The sequence below is a fragment of the Ciona intestinalis genome, chromosome 9 (genome assembly GCF_000224145.3).
Source record: "Ciona intestinalis chromosome 9, KH, whole genome shotgun sequence".
NCBI lineage: Eukaryota > Metazoa > Chordata > Ascidiacea > Phlebobranchia > Cionidae > Ciona > Ciona intestinalis.
The window spans coordinates 5007037-5018945 of NC_020174.2; the positions used below are offsets into that span (position 1 = coordinate 5007037).

Sequence of the window (11909 nt, forward strand, 5' to 3'; positions counted from 1 at the left end):
TGATTATACATATACTGTATTTGTTAGACTTCAGCCGATAAGATAAAACTTAAGATATTATGGAGCAAAATTAAAGTTCATAGTGATTTCTAGGGACTTTATAACTAAAGGGAAGACCGGATTTCTATGTTACAAAATACAAAACAGATTCCCGCTTTCATTTAGGTTTCATTTAGCAGCAAGCGGACCTACTAACTAGATGGTAAGTTAAATTATGTTACGAAAACGGCAAATGCGTCATTTTCCTAGTTTTTACTTATATATTAACTCAAAATATATGGCTGTTTCAGGACATGTTCGAATAAGTGTTCGATACGTGCTTAAACGACAGCCTAAAGCATCTATTGTATAAAAGCAAGCATTGATTTACACAGAGATGTGTGCAAAGTCTCGTTTTGCTAATACCCCATTTTATGATTACAAATTAAATTATGATTTTTTTTATTTTTCCCACTAGTTTTAAATACGTTGATGCGACATTGAGGATAACCTTAATTTGAATTAATAATGAAAATTCGAAATAGTTTTCAATCTGAGTTGCTCCGTATTGAAAACTAATGGATTTTTTCATTATTTAAATACTGTCTGTGATGAAATTGCTATTGCACAATATTCTGAGGCAGTACTAAAAAGACTTTGGTTTAAAGTCAACTAATGCCTATTTTTAGTTACACTTCTAATTATTATAATTTTAACAGAATTCATCTGGAATTAACAGATGAAGTTAACGCACCATGGCAACACCTACAAAAGTTACATACATGGCAACTACTCTAAGCAGACATGGCGTGTATGAAACAGAACACCTATGTTATAACGACTGTTGTTGCGCAGACATGCATGGATAAATCAGTTACATTTATTCAGTACAGTTGAATCCACAACAATTGTGAATTAGTGACAACAATTGCTGTATTTAAAACCTTCATACCTGCTTCTTTAGAATGCTTGAATTTACTGAATAAATTCAGTCGAACACAAATTCTTATTGCACAAAACTAGCATATAATTTATATATATATATATCTAAAAATTGTAGGAGAGTTTTTATTGGAAAGCAATGTAGCTCTTGTATTTTTGACAATATCAGTTAAATACAGTAATATGATTAATGAGGACCAGAAAAATGTGTATAGATTCCATTTACTGCAGGTAAAACACTGAATGGCTTTTAATAACAAAGCATTACTGAATTACCGAGTTGTCTTTTACAAGAGTTTTAACTTTACAAAAACTGGCAAGGAACAAAATGAAGTAAAAAGGTAGTTTGTAGGTTGTTACAAAAGTCGTTTCCGGCATTTTGTTGAACCACAGTAACAATAAATAACTCTCCCACTAACGCTCCCAATCTCATAGTTGTAATCCCAGGTCAGCTCGGTCCCAGCACGTACCATGCTAAAGGAGATAGTGGGTGGTTAACAGTAAAGATAAAAGTATTGAAACAAAACGACAGTTGTTGCTATAGATAAAAACCATATTAAAAGAGTGCCAGGTAAAAAGTGTGGCTGTTGAACCTAAATGCATTGCAACTTGTAAACATTTTAGTTTAAGAGGGTTTAGCAGCATAGCATCAGCTGAACGAAATAAAACTACCATACATTGAATAGAAATTTAAGTCCTGCCGGATGACAGACGAAACATTGGAAATATGCTAGGTTTTTTATACCAGATGAGCCGTTAAAAGATTATTCAGCCAACCAACCTGTTTGTAAAGAAAGCCACCCATGGAAAACGCAAGTCATGCGTGTCAATAAACACGTTCTGTACCATCAGGTTTGGACTGCATGAGTGGTTGAGATATCTGCCAAGATTCCCAGTTTGTTTTGCATCGATAATAAACACTCCATCATTGCCGAACATCCTTCTTGTTGGGTTCACTACCTGTTTATCTTCATCACTGTCAGAATTACTTTCCTCGTTCTGCAGCACTGATGGAACGACCTGAGAATTAAAAATAAACTGATTGTTCTGCTTAGAAGGTGACAATATTTCACAGCAAGCTATTTTTTTAGGAAGCCTTTATCCAAAAAGGAGTATGCCTTAAAAACTGTTATTATCACATCATGCAAAAATTCATAGTCATCATAAAATAAATAGACACATAGAAATAATATATAAACACAATATGGAAATGATATACAGCACACACTGGTTAAAGCAAACATAAAATACAATTACACAGAAATAAACACTTTCATCAGTATAAATATAAACATTTTAACTGGCATAGATTACAGTAGTAGTATTTGAGCTTTACCAATTCATAGCATTACCCTCATTGTTTTGGAACCACCAGTAGATTTTCTTGCGGTAGGAACCTTCCTGATTGAACTGTTCATTCTAAAACAAACATAAGCAACAATACATGTTAAGCTTTCAAATAATTACTACGCTTCTCATAACAGGTGAGCCATTGAAAGATTATTACACATTCTGCCTGATAGCAAAAGTAACAAAACATATAAAGAGAAAACAAAAGCACTTCTTACATATCTGGGTTATCAGAATCTGTATCAGTCGTGTCTTCATCATTTAGGTTCAGTATCTGCATACCAGTTCCTGCTGGAAAAAGAATATTAAAAATTTTGAAATTGTTTTTAATCTGCATTAACTTGCCTTACAGCAAAAAGCATGGCAAGAATTAACAATGTAATTGAAAAGTATTAAAAAGTAGTTTTTAGGAGTTCCAAAAATATGTGCAAAATTAAAAAGTAGTTTAAGGAGTTCCTAAAATATGTGCAAATGCACATTCCTAGAGTAGAATATGTGCAAATGCAAATATACAATTGGTTGGATTATATTTTGTCTGTTGCATTTTCGTAGCACCAGGCCCTTGCTGTATTTTTTACACAAGAATTGCTCAACTCTATGAGCACCAGATCATGGGTCAGATTCTCGAAAATTATTACAGTAAAACAAATTATTTGTTACCACTTTTCCAATCTGCGGAAACATTGGCAACATTATGTCGTGGAACCATCTGTTTGGCTCTTCTTCTTCTTACTTCTTCCGTGAGGACAGATGGAGGGGTGGACACGTTGATGGAGTAGCCAAGTTTCTTCCTTGTTCCTGGAGGAGATAATGTAGTTAAACCGTTCAAAAACTGTAATAAAATCCGCGAATCTGACCCTTTAAATAGAAGACTGTTGATGTCATTTAGGTAAAATATATCTCTTTTATTATACAAATGGGTCGACTAGGTTTTTGTTTGTTGCGCTTTCATAGTATTACAAGTAAGCACACAATACCTGAAAACATGGGTTTTGCATTTTTTACAAGCTTCTTGTCAGTGGCCTGCAAAAACAAGTTGAGACTTAAATAAGGAACCTAACTAACTAAGAGAAGCAAAGTTAAACACCTGCTCGTCTGGTTTATTATCGGGGTATATTTGCCATGTTGATGAATTATCACGCTTCAGTGTCACCCGAACACACTTGAAACAAAAGCAAGAAAGTTAATTGTTCATGCAGTACATGCTATAAAAACATGCTAAATATATATAGAACTGTACAGTATATCCAACATGCATGGCTAATACTCTATTCTTTATAAATTAAAAATATTCAAGATATGATGGAAAATAAAGAAACAAAAAGTGTGATAAGTTGTGCTGCTTGATTAAGGACACCGATGCAAAATAAATGAGATGTGGTGCTGTATCTCCGTGTTAAAATAAGTTCTAATGTGAAAAAAACGGTTGGTTTGTTACGTCTAACTTACTTCACCAGGTTCCTTATTGGGACCTACAGCTTCTGATGATGCAGGAAAGTCACTGCAACAATTATTAATTTTAAATTCGTTTATGAACTAGGTTGGTATATGATAATAGGGTATACGTGATGCATTTCTTTACACAAGAATTGTTCAACACTATGTGCAGCAGATCAGGGTCAGACACGCGGAATTTATTTCAGTTATTGGTATATTTAAATGTTCAACTGATAATATATAAAACTCTGTACAAAATAGACCAAAACATAGGATGTGCAAAATGACACCTGTCTTTTAAATCTTTAGTTGAATAAAATTCATCATCACTTGAATATGGATTCTGATCGCTACCAGAGTTAAAACCACTTGAAGCGTCGTCGTTGTATTCAGCTTTCTCATTCTCTGCAACCTGTTAAAAGAGTTTGTTTAGAATATTTATGTTTGTCGATAAACATCAGATAGTTAGATGCTCAATGCTGCTACCACTGTTGCTGACCATGTTCTTGGGTAAGACACCTCATAAAAGCTGCTCCAACCCAGCATATGAATGAAAATAACAGTGGTCAGTAACAGGTTTTTAGACAGTAAATGAATAAAACAGTGGTCAATAATGGGTTGCCAGACAGGTATAAAGGAATCACAACAAAGATCTTGCCTCAATATGGTCGAGTTCAGCCAGATATTCATCACCATTCAATAAACCTTCCTGATTCGCATTTTCCTCAGTTTGTATCTTGCCTGTATTAAAACCAGGTATGATTACAAATCATTACCTTATAAACAAGTTAAATTGTAATTATGCCCATTTAGAAGCGAAATGAAACACGTTCTTGTTTCACACCTGATTTTCTGTTAGTGTCATATCATATCAGGGTTGGATAGTTTATTTGTCCATTGTTGTAGCACAGTGGTTAGCACACCTGCCACTAGTGCACACAATACAGGTTTGGGGCTTCATGCCGGCTATCAGTGTGGGCATTATGTGTCTTTGGACAAGATACTTAACGGCAATTGCTCAGTCCAATGATTCTATATGGTTGTCTGGTCAGCCATACATTAAATATAAATTACTAATTTGCACGCTATGCAAGGTCAAACAAGTTTCACCCAACCATACACCACAGTTATAACTAAATTGTTAATAAATACCTGTGTATATACAAACGAAGGATCCTTGTGGTATGTCATCCAAACACCGAACTCCCCAACCTTTCTTGTGCGTTTTGAAAAGCTGGAGACGACATTGAAGGCCCTTTTGTACAAGTCTGTTCCTACATTGCATGTTGCATTTGCACTTTGGATTACATTCATAGACACTGAAAATTATAACAGAGTAAGTCCCTGGTTTTAATATTTGCAAAAACGTTATAGTAACAAAAAAAATTAGGTTATGGTTATGAAAAGCTATACTTTAATGCAAATGAAGCAATAACGGAACTAAAACATTTAGCCTAATAAATGCGATAGGGAGTTTCCATGCACAAAACACATGAAGACAACGTTTTGGCCGCCCAAACTTGCCGATTTTACACAGGTGTATCGTAGCCATGACATGAATTGTAGCGTCAGTGAAATACGTTAGACAGTATACAAACATACATAATTGTGTTTGGTTGGATTAAGATTGGTATAGCGCGCATAACAGCAATTGAAAGTTTAGAATTAATTGAAGACGAGCGCAAGAACTGACGCGCAATTATACGCAGTGCCTTCGTATTTGGTATGCGAGAGATAAAAGAAAAAGGCTTAACCGTCTGCTTGAACGCACAGCAAAACTTTGTTGTTGTCTCTTGCAAAAACAGACGGCTTTAGAAGTGCGTATAACGAATTGACTTGCGGGTTACAAGTAAACCGGATATATCTAAGATATCTCTTCTAAACGGAATTAACACTTACATAGACAGCACGTAGATTTGTTTGTACAGTCAGCACTCGCACGCAGAGGCGCGTATAATAGGCCTAAATAACATGTGTGCATCATGCAACTTTTAACTTTTATATTAAGAAGCAGACAGATGCAACATGCAAGAGTTCAGCATAGTTAAATAAAGTAAATACATTGCATATACACAATAATTTATTGAATAAACCAAATAAATCAGTGTATGTGTAAAGCTACATTGCATCATATACCCTTTTTGCATGGTCACTTTTATGCGCGTAAGTCTCGCATATTTACTCGCAAACGCTTATGACGTTATGCGTGTTAACTTTGTTTTTGCGAGTAAATATGCGAGTACTTACGCGCATAAAAGTAACCATGCAAAAAGGGTAATATTGTAACAAAACATTTTGGTGTACAGTGAATTCCTCAGAATGTATAGATTGTATGAAAGTAAATCACTAACTGCTGCATACAAGAAATACCGGCCTACTCACCCACCAGAGTTGGCAAGGTTTGTCGTGAATAAAATGAGATCGAAAAATAAAACAGATTCCTCAGAAAAGTTTGATTTCATGGTAGATGTTGGTTGTGGTAGTGGGCAAGCTACCAATATATTTGCTCCATATTTTAAGAAAGTGCTTGCAACCGACCCAAGTGTGAACCAGCTTGAACATGCAAGGATGCAAAATAAATTTGACAATGTGTCCTATGAGGAGGGAACTGCAGAAAATATCAAAGTGGAAGATTGTAGTTTAGATTTACTAGTTGCTGGATGTGCACTTCCTTATTTTGATCATCCTAAGTTTTTGCAAGAGGCGGATAGAGTTCTAAAACCTGGTGGATACATGGCTTTGTACGGCCTACAAGTACCAGTACTACTTCAACCAGCTGAAGTTTACTCAGACGAAGTGGAATCTATTGGAACAAGCATATTTAAAAGCTACAGCAAGCTATGCCTGGATGAGTTTCCAGATATACAACATTTGGTGGTGTTTTGGAACACGAAATACCAGACAATTTTTGATGCAATTAAGTATGAAGATAAGGAGAGAAAAGAGTCGTTCAGTTTGGTGAAAAATTCAACAATGGAAGATTTTCTGGGTTTTTTTAGGTCTACTCATGCGTATGAGATGTACATGAAAAAGCAAGCAGTTGGGTTGAATAATTTAAGTGACAAAGAACAAATGGAAAAACTAAAGCAGCTTGATGTAGCAGAGCATTGTGCTGATGAGATAAAGAAAGCATGGAATTGTGAGGAAATGGAAAATTGTAACGTGAACATGAAAATGTTATTTCTGTTTTATTTAGTACTTGCAAGAAAACCAACATAGCTGAGTTGAGAAATTAAAGAATGTATTTTTATTCAGACGAGTGTACTATGAACATGGGAGACTTTACCCAAAAGTAACTAATTGGGTGAAATTTGTTTGTGAAGAGCGTTCGGTTTAAATTTTTCTTCAAAATGTTTTTTCATTGATTGCCGAATCTCAATTTGGTCAAAGTTGTAAAACATTACTTTCAATAAACAATAGGAATGCAAGAGTCAGATCTGGGTCCAAGACCCAGTCGAGAATAAACGTTTCACGGTTTTATTTTGTAAGTTTTATCCCGCTGTTACTACTGTTCTTGTGCAACAAAGCCTGATGTATCTCCTACTATATTATAACAAACATTCTGCCTTGCTGTGAATAAATGTGAATAAATTCAAACAACACTTACCCTGTTGGTAGAAACGAGAACAAACGTTTGTTTTTATATCCGGCATCTGATTTTATCTTGCTCCCCCTGCAACATGTGGTGGCTTGCACAGTAAGTTGTTGACATGGACATTTAGATCGGTCTCTACAATTGTCAGGACAGTCACAGCAAACCTAAGAAAACAAAGTTTCTAAATACGGGGCCGACCAGGTTCCGTTTAAATAAAAGGTGCCGTTTAGCCGAAATATATATATCTTTTATTATACATTCAACAATTGGTTGGACTTTTTGTCTGTTAGTTTTTGTAGCACCAGGTCCTTATTAATTAGTGAGTCTCTAATCTTATAATAGACAATGTTTATTATTGGCAGAATAAACAAAGAATATTTAATAAAACAGTAAATATTTAATCTAAAAAAGATACAGATAGAGATTTTATACCATTTTATTACAATAATAAAGGTTGCAAAGCCAAGACAAAAATATTCATATTAAAATTCAAAATTCGCTATTTGAACACTTATTTATATTAAAATAATTCATTTTGCAAACTTATTTTCTTACCATGAAATTTGAAGATGTGTTGATTTTAACTCCTTTTCCGGGCACTCTAACTTTTGTGTATGGCATTTTAGGAGGAGGTTCATTAGTTATTTCATTGACACAACTTATTGGAATGTCTTCTTTACCTTCTGTTATTTAATGCTGATATTTATACACAGGTAGAATTGGTAATATACAACACATATTACTAATTAATGTTCACGTTTGCATATTAGAAATTTGAGATAATTTATGAAAAATACATTCGTTAGCGCTTTTTAACCAGGATAGGACAATGTTTTGTATAAGAAAAAAATTAAATAACCTTTTCCGTGTGTGTAAAAAAGTCTCGGGACCCCTGAAATTTGATACAGACCCCCAGTTAGGCAAGCTTTGATCTATCCTATACAGCAAAAGTCCCAAGCAATGGAACTGGGGATTTAGACGAAAGTTTCACAAAACTAACTTGAATAATCTGCTGAATAATATTTGTGATCGTGGTTTGGTAGTGGGTCGGTTTGTGTTCGAACTTTATAGTTGAAACAAAAGTGATCGATGTCTAACTCGTTGATTCGACATTCCAATATGTACCTTGTGGATATAAGGTTAATGGTGGAACAGGAAGTACTTAAAAAATAATCAATATATATATAAAAAAGTTATTACCCACAACACAAAGTTACATACTCTATATTGCTTAACAATCGAAATATAACAGACATTCACAACATATTTAGCAGCTATGCGTTTTAATTGGTACACAATTAAATTTATTCATAGCGTGTTTTAACAACTGTAGTTTTGCTGGTAGTTCCCTTCTTTTCGTTTTTTAAATCACACAACCTTCGCTATCGGTTTTAAAATAATAAATAAAAGGTAAGTTATACCTCATTACATCTGCCATGTTTCTGCATGTTTTTCCACAAGGTGCACGATAACACACATGGTAAGCCGACCGATATTTAATTTGCTTGGTGTGTTTTATCTCACGAGTCCATCCCATTACCAAGGGTTTCATCAGGGGGTTTATACTGTGTTTACATAATGGTAAGATCAGAACATATTAATAGAATCAGTACAATTTGAATAACAGACTGAGGATGCCATTTAGGCGATTTATGTGTGTGGTGTTTTAGTAGCACCAGATCGTTAACAGAACACATTGTGTGAATTTAGAAAACCAAGTATTTAGGAAAATATTTATAGATATTTTGTGGAATTTACCAAGGGAGTTGGGAAAATATAATATTGGAGCGCAATTAGTTTTGCTTTATGAGAGCAAATGTTAAATTTTGGGTAAAAATAACCCATCCTATTGTGAAATAACATATCATATTCCAGCAATTTAGATTTTATAAACATAAACAACAATTACCCATGCAGTTTGGACTCTTGTGTTTTAAAAGGCAAAACGCAAAATTCATTACACTTGTGTGTAACATACAAAGCAGATTGTCGAGTTACAACACGGTTCGATATATCCCTTTCAATGCAATCATCTGGTACAACCTGAACAACATAAAGAAGATTAAATCGTATCTTGCTCAAGGACACATACCCACATCAGAATCAAACCATGTATCCTTTAGTTAAAGAACAAACATCCAACCACCATGATGTTAAATGGTGACAGTAAATCTTTCTATGCTCAAGATTTTGCCGACAAAATCATTTTTAAAAACAACCCAAACTCACTAATGGAGACTTCTGTCGCCTCGTGTCATCTGAAGATTTTCTGGAAGCTCGAACTTTCCCAGCATAATGCCTGGAAGAAGATGGAAGATAATCATAGATATTTTAATATAATTAAAACACATGGAGAAACAGTAAGGGTCTGGTGCTACAAAAACATAACGGACAAAAACAAGTCCAATCAATTGTATAATAAAAGGATATATATTTCGCCTGTTTCTTTACACAAGAATCGCTTAACTGTATAAGCACTAGGTCAGGGTCAGATAACAGATTCGAGGAATTTATTACAGTTACATGAATAATCACAGATATTGTAATTAATGTTTCAGTGCAAACAATAAACTAACTCACATAGTTGGCTCGCTACTCCTGCTTCTGTCACCCCGATCCCTCCCCTCCACTTGAAGCTTCCCTTCCAACTGATTAAGAGTTTGTTCAAGCCTACTCGCTACATCTACATCACCTCGCATCTCCGTGTACGACATTGGGAGGCGAGTAGGAGGAGTTCGATGATCACTGAGTTTCCTTGGCTCTCGGGATCGGTTCCAAGGAGCTTCCCAACTCTCTGGTGTAAGAAATAGATGTATTAAAAATCAGTAGGACTTATTGGAACGGAAGTATGACCTATAGTAGTAGGACTCAAGACTTACTGGATAAAAAAAAGTTTTATATCTATTTTTCTTAAAACAACATGCATAGGATAGGAGCAGGACACCTTTTCACTCAACACCATATCCTCATGACTCTCACAAATCGTTGTAATTTGTTTAAAACACGATCAGGGACATTTGGATATTATTTGCTAAAGGAGTCGTGTGTTACCCCCATAGCACTATACTTTGAAAAAATATATTTATTGATACGTTAGGTACTAAGTATATATAAAACAATATTTAACTCACTTTCTATACTTTTCTTTTTCTCTATACGAGATTCAGGTTTAACATTTCTGGTTTCATCTAAAAGATATTGAATTTAGAAAATTTAAATGAAGGTTAAAACCTGATCTGGACTCATAGAGTTGAGTGATTCTTGTGAAAAGAAACACAGTAAGGATTTGGTGCTAAGGAAAGGTAACAAACAACAATCAAGTCCAACCAATTGTATTGTTTTATCTGTTATGTTTTGGTAGCACCAGATCCTCTGCGTTAAGTCATGGAATACACTGTATATACAAACAATGTAAGTTTATATAATAACTAACCTGGTGGTGAGGCATCTCGTGTTAAATCTATGATGGCATATTCTATGTGTGACCTCCTCATACCAGTATGTGCGCGAGCTATCCTGTTCGGGTTTGCTTGTTTCTCGGATTTGATTTGCTTAGAAAAAAAAAGGGGGGGGGGGATTTACATGGATTGATATAATGGTTGACTTATAGAAAAAAAAGGAAAATTAATTTCACATTTTGCAGTACCTACTACCTTCTTATGTAATTGTTTTATATACCCAGTGGAGCCAAAAAACACTACTACATAAACCAATTAATAGTGAAAAAAATGTTCAACATATATAATATAGTATATATATATAACAAAAAGTAGCAATTAAAACATACTGATCCATGTACTTGTCTGAAGAGAGGCTCCAAACGTAGTGAGCCTCTGTATATCCATTCCTTGCTGTTATCGGATAAATAAAGAACTTCAACGAGGCTGCAATCCACCTTCATGCACCTTGCCTTGTGCCATTCACCTTCAAATTCAACCTGCAGTCAAGTTTTATCAGTATTTAGCGGTTGTGTTACTTCTGCTACCATAATGTAAATAATCTTTTAACGGCTCAATTAGTATAAAAAACTAGATTATTTTCCACGTTTAACACTCCTTTTTTCATACCCAATAATTTTATTTAAATATACACTATATATATCCTTAGTTGGAGTATTGAAGATATTCTGGTATATGCATGTTACTGATGTTAGCATGTGCAAAATCAAACAAAACAACAAACGGGGAACATAATAGAATAATAATAGAAGAACATAAAATTATACACAAGGATAATAAAAAAATATTATATAATTACCTTTAAAGATTGTCCTTCTTTTAGTGTTAATATTGGACGTTCAGGTGTGGAGAGATAATCCCTTATATAATCTGATGTTGGCCTGTTACAACCAATGTTCAAACTTTAATAATGTTACAACTTAAATATTAAAAGTTTCAATTAGAATTTTAATCATGCCGATCTGTATTTGACATTTAGAAACAAGTTCTTTTCGCGGTTCAACTTTAATCCTGATATCTAACATTCTACACAAGCAGTTTAGTAGAGGCAATTATCTGAATTAAATTTGCAATTATCTGAAGAGTTGACATTTAAAAAAAACAATTCCGTAAAAATTGGGCTTCAATTTTTATTTCTACAGAATTAC

The 11909-nt window shown here is 34.3% G+C and overlaps 1 protein-coding gene and 1 long non-coding RNA gene across 8 annotated transcripts in view; one reads left to right on the top strand and one right to left on the bottom strand.

Moving 5' to 3' along the window:
- Positions 1–6: 6 nt before the first annotated feature.
- LOC108949778 lies at positions 7–982 on the top strand. Its single transcript, XR_001974892.2, has 2 exons — positions 7–202; positions 699–982. It is a non-coding gene; the product is annotated as an uncharacterized LOC108949778 (long non-coding RNA).
- Positions 983–1049: 67 nt separating this feature from the next.
- The window catches only part of LOC101242243 (histone-lysine N-methyltransferase SETDB1-like), a 15853-nt gene continuing 4993 nt past the window's right edge, over positions 1050–11909 (bottom strand). For 2 of the 7 annotated variants that reach the window (XM_018813408.2, XM_026836008.1), the window contains exons 10-31: positions 11561–11642; positions 11091–11240; positions 10737–10854; positions 10435–10491; positions 9884–10097; positions 9533–9602; positions 9213–9346; positions 8725–8868; positions 8304–8428; positions 7859–7986; positions 7316–7467; positions 4861–5027; positions 4367–4449; positions 3999–4120; positions 3721–3772; positions 3359–3433; positions 3249–3294; positions 2932–3069; positions 2490–2562; positions 2274–2340; positions 1703–1941; positions 1050–1395 (exon numbers count right to left, since the gene is read on the bottom strand). In XM_018813408.2, coding sequence (XP_018668953.1) covers positions 1278–1395; positions 1703–1941; positions 2274–2340; positions 2490–2562; positions 2932–3069; positions 3249–3294; positions 3359–3433; positions 3721–3772; positions 3999–4120; positions 4367–4449; positions 4861–5027; positions 7316–7467; positions 7859–7986; positions 8304–8428; positions 8725–8868; positions 9213–9346; positions 9533–9602; positions 9884–10097; positions 10435–10491; positions 10737–10854; positions 11091–11240; positions 11561–11642 — 2554 coding nt within the window. In that variant the 3' untranslated portion in view covers positions 1050–1277. Of the gene's footprint in view, positions 1396–1702; positions 1942–2257; positions 2341–2489; positions 2563–2931; positions 3070–3248; positions 3295–3358; positions 3434–3720; positions 3773–3998; positions 4121–4366; positions 4450–4860; positions 5028–7315; positions 7468–7858; positions 7987–8303; positions 8429–8724; positions 8869–9212; positions 9347–9532; positions 9603–9883; positions 10098–10434; positions 10492–10736; positions 10855–11090; positions 11241–11560; positions 11643–11909 lie in introns of those variants that run through there. The other 5 variants (XM_018813410.2, XM_009861505.3, XM_026836009.1 and 2 more) reach the window with 5 other exon arrangements.